Genomic DNA, 20,147 nt, shown 5'->3' on the forward strand with positions numbered 1-20,147 from the left:
GTTTTGTTTACTACTAACTTAACTAATGGCCTCTTAATAACAACTTTCTAGACGTTCCGGAGCTGCAGTGAAACTTAATGAGACGTTTGAAGGGCTGCAGATGTTTCAGCAGTAGGCTACAGCTTGCAGCGCGCCGGGACGGGTGCTTACCCGGAGAGGGGCGTCCGCCTCGGCCAAGGCTCTCTCCAGCCTGGTCTTCACCTCTGTGAGCGCGTTGGTCTCCCCGATCACCTCATCTAGCTCGTGGCAGAGCTCCGATTTCCAAAACGCGATGTCATTGGCGCGCACTCCCAGGTTTTTGGTGCTTTCTACTTGCGTTTTCTTGGTCTGCTGGTATTTGTGGTCAATGATGCGGGAGGTATCGGCTCTCAGGCGCTCCGCGTTCTTCTGGGAGGTCTCCGACTCCCTGTAATTGGTCACGTTGGACTTGTACCAGTCTTCAGGGGTGTACTGGGTGAAGACGGTGGTTCTGGTGGAAACAGATGGAAGCTTCTCACCGGCGGTTATCCCCTGGGAACTCTTGGAAAAGGCAGCCAAAGTTGGTTTGCTGGCAGCCGTTTTGTAGTAGGTGCTGGGCATCCAGGGGAGGCTGTAGTTCTGAGGCAAGGGGCGGTAAGGAAATCGGTTCTTGTAGCTTGACGCCATGGTGTGGATGGCAGGGAGAAACCTGGTGGGTATGGCTCTGGGATGGGCGAACTTTGCTGGTAAGGGAGAGCCGACAGACTCCATGCTCCACCGCTGCTATTCGTGTGTCCCGTCCGTGTCCTGCACAGAGGAGGAGAGAGAGGACAACCTCAGCAACCTCCTGCACTTGCCTTACTTCTTACAGCAACACCCGCAACTGCAAACACAAACAGCGACGCACAGAGCGCCCTCACAGCGCCTGAACAGGCCTAAACCCCTTGACAACAAATCCCTCCTGACAGCATCCCAAACATTTGTATATAAAAGCGTTTGACTTGGTTGTTAGTATCTAGCATCAGGTCTTGGAAGGCGGAGAAAAACAAATCACGGCCGTAAGGAGAATGACAGATACCGTGCCTTCCTTTTCCTTAAATCTGTCAATCCAGTCAAACTGGAGTTGCTCCTTCTCTGCTGTTCCTTTGTTTCTTTTGGCTGGCGTATCTGCTGATCTTCTGATACTCCAGAGGTCATTTTCTCTGTAAAAGTTCCATTCCCAGCCCCGAGAGCTGCGTCCCTTTTGGACACACATCTGCTACCGGCCCAGCGCCGTTTGTGGGTGGGTGAGGGACTCCATCCTCACCCCCTCTATCTTCCCTTGCCTTAAATGCTGGAGTGAGGAGCCTGCAGGTGAGCTGAGCTTTGCAGGACTATATCCAAATTTGAGCCCCCCACACCCCTATTTCAGCCTCAAAAGAGGGGCCGCCTCTTGCCTTGCAAAGGAGGAAAGGTGTCGATGGCTCACCTGGTGTAAGATCAGTGTGCGTGGGAAGGAGATGGCCCACAGTCTTTTCAGAGTGCTTGGGAAACACCAGCCTTGCAGTAGCCCTAGGAGGAATGGCCACACATGAAGATTTTGCTACCAAGAATTGCATATTGTCCTCTCCAGCTTGAGGCTGTCAATCGATGGTTATCAGCAAGATAAGGCAGGGGGCCACCAAACACACCTCATCTGAGGACAAACACTCCGGAGGGGTACGTGGTGCTCGGTACGAAGCTCTTGTGAGGTTACAAGTGTCACCCAGGGGCAGGAATAAGTCCCTCAATACGGCTGTTGTAGCCAGCCTGACGTGTCCTTCCCCTAACACCGTCCCGTCCCCACTGCTCCCAGCCTGGCTCGGAGCCCCAGGGGAAGATGAGGACACGGGTGTGCTACAGCAAGATCCCTGATGGGAGTGGCTGTGGGACAGGCAGCGGGAAACTCACACCCTCAAATTTAGCAGAAAAAGAAGCTTTTGCAAACACGACCCTCCGAGGCAGTTTGGCAGAACCGAGGACGAAATGTCTGCGCTCAGGTCCAACAAAAACCACCGTGTGTGCCGCTTCCCACAAACCGCTGCCTTCAGCCCTTTTGTCCCGGCTAGGGATAAATGACGGCGCTTTCCCTAGCTCCGTGCCGCTTTATACCTGAGAAACAGCCTTGGGAGGGTGGGAGGCAGCTTCCCTGGCTCCCACCCCCACAAATAAACTCTGCCCTTTCAGACACTGACAGACACACGTTTAGGAAAGGGAGGGAAAAACCCACTTTGTGCCACCCCTGAACACGGACACACGACAGGAGCCCCGACCACCTCATCTGGGTACATTTAGAGGACAGAAGAGATATGGAGGGGGATTAGGAGAATGACCTGTTTTTTCCCTCCCAGTTCAGGGACATACTCACCCTGCAGAGGCTTGGGGGTGTGCGGGGGGGGCTGCTACTCAGTGCTGTGCTGTCAGGTTGGGTGGCAGCACTGCCAGACACTGCAGCATCCCCAGTGCCCTCTGTGTCACAGAACCAGGGCAGCGTTGCCGCTGGCGCAGGGTGCTCAGTAACCGGGTTCTACGCGGGCAACTCCCTGCAGCCGCTCTAGCAACCCGATGCAGCCGTTGGGCAACGCATTGCTGTGGATGGGCAAGCCGGGGCCAGCCCTGGGCAAGAAAATACCCTCACATGGCATCCTAGATCCTGCCCTGGACAACCTACTGCCCTCCATGGGCAGGTTTTGCAGCCCCTGGGCAACCAAGTGCAGCTTTTGGGCAACTGCTGAGCGGCTTAGTCATATCATTTGGTTTTAGGTAGTCCTGCAAGGAGCAGGGAGATGGACTCGATGATCCTCATGGGTCTCTCTCGACTTGAGACGTTCTATGATCCTATGAACTCACGGCCCTCAGTGGGCAACCCAGTGCCACCCCTGGGCAAGTCAGTGCAGACTGCGTGCATCCTAGTGCCTTTGCTGGGCAACTTGATCCCTTGCCTGGACAACCCCCAGCACCGTCAATGGGCAACCCAAATCTAGCTTGCTGACTGATGTTGATAGCATTCGGCATGCTACGTTGCAAAATCGAGCGGCTGTTGATTTTTTGCTGTTAGCTCAGGGTCATGGGTGTGAAGGTTTTGAAGGTATGTGTTGTATGAACCTTTCCGACCACTCATCATCCATTCATAAGCAGTTACGGGAGCTGAAGGATAACATGTCCAAATTAAAAGTGGTCAAAAACGGTTTCGATGATTGGTTAAGCTCATGGGGTATAACGGGATGGTTATCAGATTTACTAAAGCAAGGGCTCATGCTATTGTTGGTTATATTATTATTGATTATGGCAGCCTCGTGTGTTCTCCGCAAAGTGACTGACATGATAGAAAATGCCATGCATAAGGTCTGGCTGGCTCAAGAAGAAAAAGGGGGTATTGTAGGAATGTATCTGAGAGAAAACGGCCATGTGAGCCAGCCTCCCTACTGTGAGAGATTAGATTAAGAGCAAAACAGGCGGTAGAAGATGGAATTAGTACATGGGAAAAACGGGAACTGAGAAGGTAGAAAACATGTTGTGCTAATGACTAAGCAATTTACTATGCGAATTCTTGTAACCAATCTGATGTGTGAACGAACTGCATGCACAGCGCGTGGACAGTGTAACTCGCTGATCAGAAATAAGCGAGTCGCGTGTACGGCTACAACACAGGGTATAAAAGATGATGATCGGTGCTTAATAAACGGCTTCTGTTGATTCACATTGGATCGTCTGGAGTCCAGTTATTTCTCCTCAACAGGGTGCGGGAGGAGAAGCCATGCTCTCTGCTAAGACACTAGGGGAACCCACTAGCAGGGTTTGACCAGCCACATTTTAACCAAAAGAGGCAGAAAATGCCAGCGATGACACTGTGAGCACCCGGAGATCTGCAGAAAGGTCTGAAAGTCCATTCAGTCCCTGGCCAGATGAGAGAGAGCTTCACCTGGAGCTGCTTCTGGACTTTCTCATGGGATCTTTTGAGAGAGGTCCCAGCCCTAGCTCTGTCCCAGCATCAGTGACACCTCCAGCATCTGAGCTGATCCCATCCCTGCTACGAGTCCCTCTTCACCAGCAGCAGCCGAGGGAGCACAGCCGCCAGCATGGCCACCGTCAAGATGAGCTGGACGGCGAGGGCGATGGGCGACTGGCAGCATTTCACCCCCAGGGCCGAGCTGGATGACACCGAGCTTCGTGTTTCTGTTCTGCTTCTCCTCCCCAGGGAGCTGCAGTCCACATCCACCAGTGGCATCCCATGGTCACTGATGACAAAGATGTGGGCTTCCCGTGCCAGCTCTCCTGGGACCCCCTGCGAGTCCATGGGGCTGTTCCCCGTGCTGCAGCACCGGCCGGAGCTCTGCACCGGCATCACAAAATGGCTGGGCACCACCAAGGTGTTGCTGGCCTCCAATTTGGTCAGATGGGACAAGGAGGAAGGTGACAGAGGCATCTCCAGGGCCCGGAGGTTGGTGCCTGCCTTGGGCGGCCATAGAGCCGCCTTCTTGCTGAGGAAAGTCACGTAGCGGCAGATGGGGCAGATGATGCTGCTCTGGACCTGGCCGTCAAGCTTGGCGGAGAGCAAGCACTTCACCAGGCAGTCGTGGCAGAAGGTGTGCCCGCAGCTGAGCTGGCGGTGCATGGCCTCCAGCGGGTGGAACTTCTCGTAGCACACGGGGCACTCGGCCGGGGGTCCCTCCTTGCTGGACGAGGCCTCAGACATCCCTGCTCTGTCGGACACAGGCGCTCCCCAGCTGCGAGGAAGAGGCACGATGGGTTAATAAGGTTGAAATGATAAGCATGATTCATCTCTTCATCTCTCCTCCTCCTCCCTGCTCTCTTGCTTTTGCCCTCTTGCCCCTAACAGATGCACTTGACAGCTACTAGGCATCCTCTCAACAAGACAGGGCATTTTCAGGAGCATTACGCCTCTCAGTGTGGCCCTTGGGGCAAGAGAGAGATGACGGGAGGACCCCAACTCCAGAGCCAGCGGGGGCAACAATCCCCGGCTGCAAAATCACATGCACGAGCCCCTGGATGGACCTGCTCAGCACGTGGTACAGATAAAGCAGGTTCAGCTTGTGTCACGAGTGCCTCCGTGCACTGCTGCCAGCTCCAGGTGCACGGGAGGTGGGAACTCCCATCCCACAAAGAAACCTGCCATGGAAAGGGAGATGCTCCCATCCCAGGGGACACAGAGGGGCCAGCGGGAGCAGGGGGAGGCCAGGGCAGTGGGACAGGTGGGAGCACAGGACCCCCCGGGGATGGAGAGGGGGCATGCTGGACCCGGGGCAGGCAGCGAGCACCCACGCCAGGCTCCTTCCAGGCTGCTGGAGGATGTCCCAGGCTGGTGGCCAGGCCACAGCCATCTCCAGGCTGTGCTCCTCATGCTGGAGCATGGTGTGGTGAGTAAGCCCCGGAGCCCGGCGTCTCCTCTTAGTCAGAGCGCGGAGGGCAGAGCCCAGCCATCCCGCCTGGCCCCTGCCCCAGCCTGGGGCGCCAGAGGGAGCGCGGGGCCGCTGGGATCCCCAGACCCGCGTCTGGGCTGGGTCTGAAGCTCTGCCGTGCGTCTCCCAGGGCAGGGAGCATTCATGCGGCAGCTCAAGGAAGGGAGAGGGGTGCGGGAAGAAGGGAGAGAGGAGAGGGGAAAAGGGAGAAGGGAGCGGGAGATGGGTGAAGGGCGGAGGAAGAGAGGAGAGGGGAAAGGGGAGAGGAGAGAGGGGAGAGGGGAGGAGGGATGCTCAGCTCAGCTCCTTTCTCTTAAAACCTGAGCTTCATAAAACCTGCAGGTTTTTCCAGACCTTGCAGCATTGTCAGACCCGACCCAACCTGCACCCCTTTTCTCACGCATGACTGTGCCCATGGGCATCCTCACAGCTGTCTCTGGAGGTTTTGCCATCCCCTCCTTGGCTGACCTCCTCTTCCTTGGGAGCCATCCCCTGCGCCAGGACGGTCACAAGAACACAACAAACCATCCCCTCCCAATCAAAGAGAAGAAAGATGCAGGCTCCTGCTCTGCTTTAAGAGGGATCAGGGACTTGGTCCCCCAACGTGCTGCAGAAGGAGACCCTGACCCTGTGCACCAGCTCCTCTGTGCCCCCAAAGCCCCCTTACCTGCTGCAGGGCACCAGGGCAGGAGCCCCTCCATGCACTCCACTGCTGTCCCCAGAAGCGGGGCTGGCCGTGCCCCAGCACCGAGCACCAGCTGGGGAGGGGACTGGGACACCTATCTAACACGGAGGTGTTGGCTGCGCGTGTCATGCGGGCGCGTTGCGCAGAAGCTGGAGCAGGGACAGGGCCAGCTCCCGGGGATTGAATGCGGAGGAACTCGTTCCCCGTTTTAAAGGCCTGATATTTGCCTGGTTGGCCAGGGAGGGGGCGAGGAGCCAGTGTCAGGCGTCGGAGGGCAGGGACAGGCAGCACGGTCCTGCCTGCTTTCCCTCATGTGATGGGCACCTGTAGTCGGGCTCATCCCTGAGCTCAAACCCCAATGAAACAGTCGCTAAAGGGGATGTCGGGAGCCCAAAATCTTCCCGTCCTACACCATCAGACACTCACCCAAGCACCGGTGTGGCAGCACACAGCCCAGCAAACACACTCCAGCAGGCTCGAGGGCCACTGCTGCCTTGAACCTGCCCTGGAGGGGGTTTCCAGCATCTTTGGGAACTGCAGTCCAGGCAGCGGCAGGAGCCCTGTGGGCTCAGGGCAGGCAGAAGCCCCGAGCTTGGCCATCTCAGCAGCCGCAGGTGGCTCATGAGTCAGATTGTGCCGGGGCTGAGGTTGCAGAGTCACCCCTGGGGTGGGCATCCCCATCCCCCTCCCTGGCCCCTCCTTGAAGCTGCTGGAGGTGCCAGGGTTGCACCCACCGACATCTCCATTGCTGAATGAGTGATCTGGGCCAGCGAGAGCAGATTTGGGGCAGCCGAGCATCTCCCCAGCTTCAGTTTGCTCTCTGCCAGCACCAAGGCGGGGTGGAAATTCCTGTTTCCCATACTTTGAATGCTCCCCGCAGTCGGAAACCACGCGCTATGAACTATGAATGACAGGATTGAGTCTGCTGGTGCTTGAGGGAGAAGAAACCAGTTTCAGGAGCAAAGCAAGTCCCTATACGCTGCCTGTGTGTTTTTCTCCGGCTTTAAGCAATGCAGCTCACGGCCAGTGTTTCAGCCCCCTCAAACCCAGTGCAGGGTCAAGGTCTCCAGGATCCTTTTATCCAAGCAAGAAGGCAGCATCAGGCTCAGCTTCTCTCCAGGGACCACAGCTGGGACCTTCTCTGCTCTGGGGTTGGTGGCTTCCAGGGAACAAGGGACATTCTGACCCAGAAGAGGACACGGCCCTCCCTACAGGCCGGGGTGGCCGGGGGTCCCTTCACTAAAACTGCGATGGCTTTTGGGCAGAGCTCTGCAGCCTTTTGCAAGGACAAGAGGATGCTGCAGACAGCCCTTGTCTTCCACAGCATCACCCCAACTTCCCACTGTCACCGACCAGGTGGGGAGGAGGGAAAATAATATTAGATATAGTTACGTGAAAGTGCTTATTTTCAAAGCACATTTAAAGCCAGAAGATCGAACTATATGTGAGCCTGGTGCCAGGCAAATACTCACTATAGGTCTCGATATTTCCATAACAAATCCATGCTGCACTTCTCCAAATCATAAGAGATGAAGCAGGGACATTTCCAATGAGCAGAGACGTGTCCTCCATCCCTTCTCTCAACGAGGGCGAGGATCCCGGTGAGAAAAATCATGGCTTTATTCCTGACGGCAAGATGCACGCGCGGAGCTTTGCCATGCAGCCACAACCCATCCACATGGCTGGTGGCTGCTGGAAAGGATGGGCTGGCTGAAGCGTCCCTCACCTGGGGAGACCTGCCCCATCCCTCCCACGACACGGCCAGTCCTCCCGAACTCCCCCAGGTTTTTCCTTAGCGATGGCTCAACCTGCAAATCTGAGGCTTTCTCCAAGTTTCTGCTCAGCCCATTCTCCTCCCACCACTTCCCAGCCCCGGCTCAAACATGGTGAATAGTTGGCACTGCTGGGAACCAGGTGAAGGGAAGAGGGGAAAAAGTAAATCCAAGGGGTGGAGGGTCCAAGGGTCCTGGCCCCTGTCTTGGTTGTATCCATTCCCGTGCTGTCAAAATAAACTCACATAGATGGAAAAGATGGATGAGTTTGGAGGCACCCAAGCCCTTTAAGGGGGTCCATCTTTTCCCATACTTGCTTTACTTGAATTCAGAGTGGGAAAATAAGTGTCTTTTCCTTCTGCATGTCTCCATCCTGCCTGTCAGGCACCTGGCAGGATGGAGACGCACCATCAAGCTGCTGATTTAGCCAAGACAGCCCAAAACACCTAGCAGAAGCTCTTCCGACAGCTTTCTCCTCAGCGCTTTTTGCCGTGCCCAGCAGCTGGTACTCTCGGATCTGCTGTGGCCACCCTAAAAAAAAAAAAAAAAAAAAGAGACCCGGCTGCACCGTAAAAAAAAGCCCTGGGCCTGCCTCTCCAGGGGTGCCAAGGTCTGGAGCTGGTGGTCCCCACCAGCTGGGATGCTGCCTCTTCCCCACCAGGATGGATGGGATCTGCTTATCCTCCTGATGATCAGAAATTTACATCCAGTCATTTGACATGACGAATGCTTATCAAACACCAAGGAACAACGGGGTACATCCCCAAACCCCTCTCCAATGCCTGTTTTCCCACCGGATGCTGCGCTTTTGCGAAGGCACCTGCACAGTACCTGGGCATCACAGCACCCACCTGCCTCTGCCTCCAACAAACCCTCCCAGGAATGACCCCGAGCCTGGTGTGAGCCCTTGGAGCCTTATTCTGACAGCAAAACTTGGCGATTTGTCTCGTCCAGTCCAGGCCGAGCCACACAGCCCCACGGTGCATGGGGTTTTCCCATACCTGGGAGGGCAACTGCACTCTCCAGGGGCTCCTTCAGCTTCTTTCCCCCCTCCACCAACACAGCGTCAGCTCAGTGAGTCCGGGGGCAGCCCAAGGCAAGCGCCTCAGATGATGAGCAAGACCAGGGCTGCACAAACCCCCTGGATGTGGGGGCAAAATGGCTTGTCCCCCCTTCCCCGGTGCCCACACCAGCCCCTCGGGGGAAGCACACAAACCTGCTGGAGACCCTCCGCGGTCACTGTGACCCGTCCCTGCTGTGCCATGAGCCATGCCACTCCAGGGGTGTTTTACCACCCACGTCCCCTGCAGCAGCGGGTATTGACGGACTCTTTTACGCCATCCCCTCTGGCTGCCTTTTTACCAGGCAGCTCCCTCGAGCCTTATTCTGGGAGACAATGCACAGAATCCCTGCAACGTCAGGAGAAAAGGCTGCCGGGCTTAGGGACTGGGGGGCTTTTACCAAAACGGGAGGTTCCCTGTGGTTTTGGCTGCCAGGTCGTGTTGCAGTTTGGCTTTTTCCTCCAAGCCCTGTCTCCCGGAGGGCCGAGACTGCAGAGGGGTTGCTGCCTTTAATGGGAACAAGGAGAGGTCAGCTTCTAGCCCTGCAACACCACACACGCTGGAGCGGCCCGGAAAGGAAAGGCTCCATAAAAGGAGCACTAAATACTCCATTTTGGTTCATTTCATGATTTTTCCAGGGTCTTATGACCATGCAGTCAGCATGGTGCTGTGAGCAGAGAGTTTGCAGGCAGAGCTGCTCCACCAGCCAGGGTCAGCTTGTGGATCATCAGCCAGAAACACAAGTGGGTTAGTGATAGGAGGATGCTTGGGAAAAAATGCATCTGCCCAGACATGCTGGCACAAGGCAGGAGGGCTACTGTCCCCGTCCCACCATCCTGTGGGCTCTGCAGTCCCCGTAGTCAAAATATAGGAAGGATAACCCCAGTCCTCCCTTCCAGATGGGGTCAGCTGGAAAACACACAAGGGTCCTGACAACCCCCAACCCACGGTGTCCCATGAGGGACAGGGCAGGTGGTGCCCGGCTGTCCCCTTCTGCATCCTGGGAGGATGATGGGTCCAGCACACAGACGCTCCCGAGCCGGCATCGGGGCTGTGGCTGGTGTCACAGCAGTTTCCCACATCTCCTTGGCCTTCCATGTCCATCGTTAAGGACCCCAGGAAAATGGGCACAAGCAGATCCAGGGTGCCTAAGAGGTCACCCCTGCACCCCACGAGCAGCCTGGCAATAACCAAGACAATCAGCGTTTCAGGGTGGCTGTAAAGACCAAGTTCTGCCAAAAATTCCCGACCGAGGATTTCTTGCTCTTAGCCCAGAGCAGACCTTGGCACTCGGCGATTAACCGTTGAGTACCGTCCTTGGCACAGGCACAGAGAAACAAATCCTTACCGCTTTCTACAACGCCGTGCGGCATGCACAGCCTGTGTTTTGAGAGAGACTTAAATGAGAACGGTTTGTGGTTATTTGGTATAGGATCTTTCGTATTTTGGAAAATAAGCACGTTCCTTGCAAAGAGAGTCTGAGGAGCGTTAACAAGGAGCGGGCAGGGGATGAGGGCGAGCCCCGGAGTTGGTCCTGCCACAGCATCCTTGTTCCGTGTCCCTCTTATCGCTCCGAATCGTGGCCGACCGCGGGTCCCCCGGCAGCGGAGGGGCTCGGAGACGGGCAGCAGGGAGGGAGGGCACAGGGACCCACCGGAAAGGATACTGCGGGCTATTTTTATTCCATTTTTACCGACAGATTTTAAAAGCCTTGCTTTAAAAGCCCAGGAAATATCTTTTGATTCTCTCTTCCTACAGCACCGGTGAGTTCTGGCTCCTGCATCCAGGGTCCCACCAGATGAAGACTGGTCCTCAGCGGCGTTGCTCCCCCAGCCCGGCCGCAGGGTGGATGGGGCAGAAGCTTTTGCCCAAGCAAAACCTCCTTTTCCTGATGCCAGAGCAGAGCCTTCACATCAATAAGAGCTGGCAGAGAGCTCTTTAAGGCTCGAGCACAATGCACCTCTACCCAAAGAGCTGCCCACTGGGGCACCTCATGAACCAAACTCAGCAGCTTGACGGCGTTTCTAGCAGGGCCTTTCCGACTATAGTCCCTTCAATGACAAAAATTCACCACTGAAAGGATCCAGAGGGAAGCCCCTCTTCGAGCAGCTCCTGGGAACGGGGCAATATAGACTGGCAACCCCCAGCAGGGCAGTCAGACGTGGAGGAAACCACCCCAACCACGTTTTGGACAAGCCCCTCTCAACACTTAAAAACTCCCCAACACACGGCACCCTGCAAACACCCAGGAAAAAAAAAAAAAAAAGCGGTGGAGATTTGAAAAGCAAAAGATTTGAGGAGGCTTTAGAGCCAAGGACCCCCCCAGAGCACCCATCTCCCCACGTCGGGGACCCACAAGAGTTTTACTCCCACCAGGCTGGGGACTAGGGCGACATGAATCTCCACAAACCCCTGACAGTCTCCCATCACCGCAAGACCCTTTGAAAGCACACAGTGCTCTTCCCTGCAACTTGCCAAGACCACGTGGCATCGGTTTGCTCCTACGCCAGGAGCGTGTTTCCGGCGTAGTGTGACATCGGTATGATTCACAACTGGTTTCACTGGGAGAATCCGTCTCCAGGGGAAAGCAAAACCCAGGCTAACTGAAAACAAACGCTGGACGCGGCACCACCGGCATTAGCCCTGCCTTGTGGGGAAACTGAGGCACGGGCTTGCCTGACTCCTTGAGCACAGGTCTCATGACACTGGTACCGCTAGGTGCCCTGCAAACTGCGTCACGGCATCTCAGCAAGCACCCCTCCCCTGCTGACCTCAGCACACAGCTCGCTGGGTGACGTCACCCAGCGCCACAGCAGCCTCCACCCAGCCCAGGCCAGAGGTGGCCGTTCGGCCACTCCAGATGTGCAGGTGCCGCGTCAGCGGCGGGATGAGGCAGGGCCTGAGGGCTCAGCACGTCCCACCCCATGGGGCTCGGCAGCGAACCACGGAGCGAGGAGAGTGCCCCAAAACTCAGCCTGTCGCAGCGGCAGAAAGCAGGGCAACTTTCTGGATAGGGGACAGGGTGTCCCCTGGAGACGGGGTGTCCTCAGGGCACCGCGGCACCTTTAAACCACTTTAACACAGGCAAGAGGGAGGCGTGATGAAAACGGCCCCTCCACTCCCAGCAGGGCGATGGGCGCCCAGCGAGCCCTGCTCCAAGGACTGCCTCGCGTTTATACATCCCAGTGTCATCGAAAGGGGCTAATAACAGGAGGCTACCGAAAAGCACTCGAGCCGGTCACCTCCGCTGCGGCTGGGCGCGCTGAACACCCTGCCACGGTGCTGCCAGGAGCTGCCCCACAGCTGGGGGGCAGAGCAATGGGCATCGGGGCTGGGACCCACGCTAAGCCCCAGACCAGTTTCAGGGACTGGTAAAGCTGGGGGGGGGCGCAATCTCCCCACCAGGACACCGGGAATGCGGTGGGTCCCTGTCCCTCCATCTGGGGACAGAGCAGAGGAGGGGAGGGGATGGGGAGGGAGGGAATAATTTCGGGGGCGGAGGGGGGGTGTGCAGTGAAAAGCAAGAGGGAATCGCAAGTAACCCACACAGGCAAATCCCCCTTGATTTCCTAAGGCTGGGGAGGAGAATAAAAGCGAGGGGCAGCGATTTGCGGCGGGGGAGCACTCACCGCTCGTGGAGGAGGTCAGGCAGTGGAAGACGCTACCGGAGGTGCAGTTCTGCCAGAGGTGCGCCGTGTGCCCGCCGTTCACCAGCCATTGCTGCAAAGAGACGCAGCCCCGTGAGCAGCGCCCTGGCAGGAGGGGGCAGGCAGCCGTGTGCCCCCCGCCAGGGCTTCGGCACCCAGCAGCCCCAGGGCGTACCGGCCGGGGGCTCCCAGGCACATGCTTTTCCACAGAAAAGGGGTTTGGAAAGGAAATACTGATAGTTGCTTTTAGCTGCTTTCACCCCAACGGCAGAAAAAACACAGAAGCTCTTTATTCTCTTTAAACACGGACCAAGTCCCGCGGGGGACGCGCGCTTCCCTCCCCTCTGCCGTCCTCGCCCAGCGCCGGGCCGGGCTATTTGAATGGTTCCACGTCATTTCTAACGACTCGCAAGATTTATTTTTTTTTTTAACGTCTTCTACTACTATGACCACCCAAAAAAAAACAAAATAAGAAAAAAAAAATTAAGGGAAAGAAGAACCTGGTGAAGCAAGCCTGGAACTCACCAGCTCTACAAAACTGCTGCCTTAAAACCAAGGCTTCCTAAGTAGATGACGTGTTAACTGGGCTCTGGACCGAGAACGGTGCCGGGAACCCTCTGTGCAGCATCCAACCCTCCATCTTCCCACTGCTTGCACAGCTTAAGCCTTGAACATCGCCAGGAGGAGCCCATGCGGGTGGGGAGCGAGAGGCTGTGCCCAACGCACAGCCCCAGAGGAGCAGAGCTGCAGAGCAAAACTGCTGGTGCTGAGGAGCCAGTGCCCAAACCAGTCCCGTTTCAAGGGGTTTTGCTCAGACTGGCTGTACTGGTCCTGTGGCCTGAAGCCCGTTAGCAGGTGGAGCTCCTTTATGAAAGGGGAGTGTGGCGTCACCCCCACCGAGGGTCTTTTGGGTGCTCTATGATGTGACATGGGGACGGTGAGGAGATGGCCTTCAACAGCCCTCTCCTCTGGACTGATGGGGATGTCCTGAGCACCCGCTGCCGCACACAACCAAGCGACCCCCCCCATTACACCTGACTGACCCACCCCCCCAGTGACACCTGACAGCACAAATACGGAAAAGAGCTTTCTGTGCAAAATTCTCCAAAATCCCACCGTTAGGAAGACCAGCAGTCGGCAAGTAACAATTCCTGCTAAAAGCCAGGCTGGAAAATAAACCAAAAATAAAAACACCACCTTCTGGTTTTGCCATGCCATAACCCCGCCGCCGGCCGCTCCCTGCCTCGCTGGTACCCCGGTGCCGCAGGAAAAGTCCGTACTTACGCTAACGATGGTGGAGACGAAGAGGAGCACCAGCACGGTGACGTGGAGCACGATGATCCCCAGCAGCAAAAGCAGCATCTTGGCGGCCCGGATGCCCCCGGGGATCCCCCAAGCTCCCCCCAAGCCCGCTCACCGAGGGGCTCCCTCAGCCCCTCTCCTCCGAAGGGGGGGCTCCCATCCCTCTCCCCGAGGGCAGCGTGCTCCTCGGCAACCCCGGCGGGGGGGTGTGTGTGTGTGTGTGTCTATCTCGGTGCATCTCAGCCGAGGGGCTAGCCCGGCCCCCCTCCGCCGGGATGGAGGGTCCCCTGCCCACCTACCCATGGGGACCACCGGGGGTCATTCTGCCGGCCCCTCTCCCCAGGGGGGGCTTTCCCTGGCCCATCTCCCCTGGCGACCCCCGCAGAGGACGGCTGCGGGAAGGAGGGGGAGCCACCTATCTAGGCGCATCTCCCCCCGGGTTGGGGGGGGTGTTCTTCTCGACCCATCTCCCCTCGACACCCCCAACAGGGGCTTTCTTTGCCCCTCTCCCGCCCCGGGGTGTGTGTGGGGGGGCTTTCCATCTCCATCTCCCTTTCCATCTCCCCTGGGGACCCGCGGAGAAGGAAGGACGGGCTGCCCTGAGCCCTCTCCCTACAAGACCCCCGTAGGGGGGGTGTCTCCTCGGCTTATCTGCCCTCGACACCCCCAGCAGGGGCTCTCATTGCCCTTCTCCCCCGGGAGCGGGACGGGTGGGGGGGGTCTTTCCGCAGCCCATCTCCCCGCGGAGAAGCAGGGAGGGGCTGCCCCGACCGCTCTCCCTAGAGGACCCTCGCAGCGGGGGGACGGGGGTGCGCTCCCCGCTCCCTCTCCACTGTGGACCCCCCGGAGGGTCTCTCTGGCCCTTCTCCCCATCGAGAGCCCTTCCCTTCCCTTCCCCTTCCCCTTCCCCTTCCCCTTCCCTTCCCCTTCCCCTTCCCGGCGGAGCCCGCAGCAGCCGCCCCCCTCCCGGGCCGGGCCGTACTCACGTCGCGGCGGAGCCGAGGGGCGCGGGGCGGCAGCGGCGGAGCGGAGCGGGCGGCGGCGCTGACAAGTTTCCCCTTTAACCGGGGCCACGGCCCCGCTGGCGGCTGCGGGACGGGGAGGGCCCTGCCGCGGCGCCCGGCCGCTCCTCCTGTAAATGCGGCAGCGCCCCGGCCCCGCCAGCACCCACCCCCCCTCCGCCGGCCCCCCCCAGCCGGGGGTCACTCCCTGCCCCATCCCCGTCCCCGCACACAGGCGCGGCCGATCCCGCTGGCTCAGCGGGGGGATTTTTTTGTTTGTTTTCGGTTTTTTTTTGGGCGGGGGGCAACCATCCCTCTTTGCTTCCCCAGCCAGGACCCCCAGCTTCCCCATCGTGGACGCCCCCCCCGCCCCGGGGGGGCTGTGCCGGGGGGCGGCTCTGCCCCGTTCCGCTCTCCGGAGCGGCCGCGGGTGGGGGGCGGGGGCGGGGGGCGCAGCACGGCGGGGTGCGGGGCTGTAGGAAGCCCGGGGTGCCGGAGGCGGCCGGTGGCCGGCGGCTGCAGCCGCGTGTGTTGCTGAGCAGATAAGTGAGTTCTGGTGAGGGCTGGCAGGGAGCTTCCCTCCCCCGGGGATGCTCGGGGAGGGGGACGCGGTCAGCGAGGAGGTGACACGCAGAGGACAGAGAGCTCCGCTGCACCGGGTGGCCCCCCACGCCCCGGCGGAGGCGGTTCGTGTAGCCTCAGCCAGGGATCCGTGGGGCGGGATTTGGGGAACGGGCTGTGCTGCAGTCGGGGGCAATGTCCCCTCTGGTTTACACGGTGCGGCTGCGGCCAGGAAAGTGACACCTCTGCAATTTGCTCCCGCGATGGGCAATGGGCTTCTGGCTCCGGGGGCTGGGGCTTTTTTGAGCGCTTGAAAAAGCCGAATCCTGTGGGACTGAGCAACCTTTCACTAAATGGAGATTTTCCGAAAAGCTGGAGGACTTAGGTGCTGGGAGCAGAAGGGGTGGCTGCACTCCGGTACAGCAGCCTTCGCTCATCCCTCAACCCCAGCTAATCTGTTGAAATCAACCTCACGCGCAGACCTCCCCCATAGTCCCCGCAGGAGACCCGCGCACCCCTGGGAGCCCTGAGCGCTAGCACCTGCCTCCCCGTCACCTTTCCCCATCACCTCTGCCCCTCTTCACGCACCAGCTCCGAACTAGTCCTGCTTGCTGAGACGAGAGAACTCGGCATCCAGCCACCAAAACTGCAAATCCTGGGAGAAAGAGGGAGAGAAGCGTGCTTGGCTCCCTCCTCCTGGCAAGCACAGGCGCGTTCCCTGCAGCATGGGCTCTGGCTCCTCCGCGCTGGTGTTAAGTGGTCCCGTCACACACATCGGCCAGCAAGTGGGAGTTCGGAGCACTCTATGGGGATGGGGGGGGAGATGGGCCAGCGGCTGAAATGAGCCCCCCCCCGGACTCCCACCGTGCTCGAGCCCCTGGTTCCGTACATGCCTGCACGCCCCGCCGCGATGCTGCCGAGCCAAACTCTGCTCTAGCAGCGCCGGCTCTGCCTTGTGCAGGTTTGCCCAGCCTGGTTTCGAAGGAGGCAATTTGCCCTTCCCTCTGAAAAATACCCCACCCATTTCTGTGCCACCCCCCCTGCCCCCTGTGACACTGCTGCCTGCCATCGCAGGCATCGCCGGCAGCCAGTGCCATCCGTGACTGCAAGCCCCAGAGGACTAAAACATCTGGACCAACATCAGTCCATTCCTCGCTAACGAGGCTATTTCGGGCTCTGCGGGTTGAGCTGTCTGCTGCTTTCAGAGCAGAAGGAGCCGCCGCGCTTGGGGCTGCGCAAACACAGGGCGAGAAGGGTCTTGTCCCCAAGGACTGCCACCCAACCTGCCGTTAGAGACCATCTTCTGAGTCGGGTTTGTAGGGCTGAGCTCTCGGCGGCTGTGTTTCTCTGGATAAATTATCTGACCCGCTTCCCCAGAAGCAGAGCAGGGAGATGCACAGCAGTGACAGGCAGCCGGGGGGTGTGGGGGGGCACGTACGCACCCGAGCTCCTCCGTGAACGTGGGAGAGCAAACCCACTTTGGTTCCAGCTCTGAAAACGCTGCCAAAAGCAGCTTTTTAGGCGCCGGAGAAACACCTGAAACTCCAATCAGGGCAAAGAGTAGCCTGCGGGTAATGAAGCCTGTCTTGGCGGAGAGTTGCGGATTAGAAACGGAGGAGGAAGCCCAGAGAGAAGAGCACATCAATCCCGTGCTCCTCAGACGCTCCTCTTCTTGGAAAGGTGCATCATCCAAACGGAGCAGGGCTTTGGAAAACCATCTGCTGAGTACGTGCCATCACGGCAGCTCTGGTGCCGGGGGACCAGGATGCTCCCGGGAGTTCATCTGAAAACACGGGAGGCAAATCTGGAGGTGCCGGATGGCGCCTCTGGGCCAGAAGGAGGTGAGAAAGGGGGGTGTTCACAGCAGAACCCTGGGCATCAGACGGCATCGCCTTCCCGGCACAAGCCAGGGAATTGCACCCTGCTTCCCATCGAGGGGCTCGACGGCTGCCCGGCTTCCCCAGCTCCGTCCGAGCGTGGCTAGCAGTGGTCACCGCCTAAATACAGGCAGGCGCCACAAGAAATTTGAAAAATCTTTTGTGTACAAACAAGATTTGCCACAGGCTGCGCTGGGAATACTGGAAGATCAACGGGTTTTATAAACACGGGGTAAAAACCAGAAAAAGTGGATTTCTCACTTTGAATCTCTTCCACGGGATCCCTTAAAATTCTTGCAATGCTTCAGCTTGAATTTCTAGAATAAAATAATGAGAATTTAGGAGGGAAAGTGGGTTTTATAGCAATTCAAGGGGCTCGGATCTAATCTGACAAGGCAGTGACGGACTTTGAGGGCTTTGCTGAAAAGGGTCGAAGCCTCGTTTAACCGTGTCTGCGGCATCACCTGAACCAGCACATCATGGGCTCGGCCGCCATCGGTCCAGCGTACACGTACACCACCCCCTTCCCCAGGGCAGGCGAATGAAACCGCTCTGAAAACAAGCATTTTCAAACGACACCAAAGGACAACTTTTTCTCCGTGTGTCTTCTCGGGTGCCCCATCCCTGGAGGGGTTCAAGGCCAGGCTGGACGGAGCTTGGAGCAACCTGGGCTGGTGGGAGGTGTCCCTGCCCAGGGCAGGGGGTGGCACTGGATGGGCTTCAAGGTCCCTTCCAACCCGAACCATTCTATGGTCCTACGATTCTTGTGGATTAACTTCTTTAACCCCCAGATTTTGCTCTGTCATCACAATTTTAGGGACTCGCTTCCAGTTCCTTACCCTGAGACCATTGGCAACAGAGGACTTGAAATGCAAAGGGCAAAAGGGCAGAAATCTGGAAACGGGGAAAATAAAAATAAAAAAAAAAGATCCTGGTTTCAAACATCTGTGCTGCTAGGGAAATGAGGAGAGCAATATACGGTTTGACTCGCATTGTACGGAGAACCGATAGTGCTCCCCCAAACAACGCAGTTCCCATCCGTCGCTGAGTCCAGTCTGTGACTTTCCCAGTGCCTGCTGGTGACGTGATCTCATCCTCGGAGCTTGATACAGTTTATATATATGGTATATATTTCATTTTACTTTTTTTTTATTTTATTAATATTTCATTAAAGTAGTTTAGTCCCTTCTAAACTCCTAATTCTCTTTCTTTCTCTCCCTCCTCTCCTTGGGGGTGGGGGAGAGCATCTATCGTTCATCTCACCGGCCCAAACCACGATAATAATTCTATAAAAATACAGAGAGAAATAACTCTCTAAATAAGTCTTTCCAGCCGAAGGCCTGGGGGAAGGCTCTCCACCCCGAGAGCACGTCCCCAGCTGGCAGCGAGCGCGGAGGGTGCCAGGATCTCCCCCTTTCCCCGGCTCCGGGAGGTGCCGGGGGGGAGGCGGGTGCCGTGCCCCGGGAAGGATGCTGCTGTGGGTTACCAAGCCCCACGGCTGCCCCACGGCAGGGCTGCGTGGGGCACGGGCCTTGGCTGCAGCATGAAATGCTGTTTGGATCAAATTGCACTGAGGGAGAGTGGGTTTTTTTACCTTTTCTGGTCAAACTGGTGGAATGGCGATCTGAAAAGCCATTTCAAGGAGAAAAAAAAAAGACAGAAGGGGAGACATTCAAGTTCAGCAAACTTCTAAAACAAGAGCCCTAATACATCTTGGAGACATTTACTTACTTTTCCTGACATTTGTTTTCCACCAAACCAAGAAGAATTCATAAAATGTTGGAGTCCCGTCTGCATTCATGCCCCAAGACCCGACTTCATCCAACTTTTTCCCTTTCACCTCCAAGCCAGTTGTCATCATTGATAGAGTCAGGCTGAAATCCCTGGAGAAAATCCCACTGGCTTCAAGGAAACCAAAATTTACCCACTGATTCCAAAAGCCAAAAAAACAAAAACCAACCGAGGTTCCCAGCTGGGACGTGACTCTGTGTCAGGACACACTCAGATACTTCCAGAAACTGGGATTTGTGCTCGTCTCCTGCGTGTTGACAGCCAAGCCCCTGCCAGCTCCTTTGTTGAACCTACCGAGGATACCGATCTAAACCAGCTTTTTGCTCAAGCTCTTGAGTTTTAGACTTTTGGCTTCAGCAGTGCCAGGTCTGGAGACCTTTTTCGGTCTCCTCCAGGGTCCCGAGAGCGGCCGCCGATGCTCCGAGGGTGACGATGCTCCGTCCCCTGCAGCTGCCGGCTGAGGGACACGGCGGATGCTGCAAGTCTGCACGGGCTCGAGGAACAACTGGAACAAGCTCATGTGAAACAAATCCACGGGGGGATATTAAATTCAAGGACAGCCCTGGCAGCTCAGGAAGTCCTTGAGATGCTAATTGCTGGAAGCTGGGAAAGTAGACTGGGAAAGTATCACAGGGTGCTTGCCTTCTTTTGGTGCTTTTATCCAAGCATCTGCTGTTGGCTCTGTCAGAGGCTGAATGTGGGGCTCGCTGCACTTTGCTCTGAGCCAGCACAGCCATTCCTATGATCCTACACTGCCCAAATTTTCCTTACCATTTTGCCAAAGTTTTCTCCCTTTTTTCTTTTTTTTTTTCATAAAAGCAATGAGTTTGGGTTTTTTTTTTCTGAACCGCTGATACTGTTTTGGGAATTCTCTCTCCCTCAAGCCGGATAATATGCCTTAGTTATGCAATATCCTGTTAACATGTTTTGTGGCAAGCTTTGATTTCACCCAAATTCATATCAGACTCCTCCAGGACATTCTCTCCTTCTTCGTTTCTTAGGCAACAAGAAGAGGTATGGCCCTTGGATTACTACCCATTCCTGTTCTCCCGTG

At 57.2% G+C, this 20,147-nt stretch overlaps 1 protein-coding gene across 1 annotated transcript; it reads right to left on the bottom strand.

The window, feature by feature from the left end:
• Positions 1–3,949: 3,949 nt before the first annotated feature.
• On the bottom strand, positions 3,950–14,020 carry LOC134523440 (RING finger protein 222-like). Its single transcript, XM_063352374.1, has 3 exons — positions 13,846–14,020; positions 12,544–12,634; positions 3,950–4,703 (listed from the first exon to the last, which is right to left on the bottom strand). Exon 3 carries the CDS (start codon positions 4,670–4,672, stop codon positions 4,007–4,009), a length of 666 nt encoding a protein of 221 aa, XP_063208444.1. The 5' UTR covers positions 4,673–4,703; positions 12,544–12,634; positions 13,846–14,020; the 3' UTR covers positions 3,950–4,006.
• Positions 14,021–20,147: the final 6,127 nt, after the last annotated feature.

Source organism: Chroicocephalus ridibundus, chromosome 14, assembly GCF_963924245.1.
Source record: "Chroicocephalus ridibundus chromosome 14, bChrRid1.1, whole genome shotgun sequence".
Classification (NCBI taxonomy): Eukaryota; Metazoa; Chordata; class Aves; order Charadriiformes; family Laridae; genus Chroicocephalus; species Chroicocephalus ridibundus.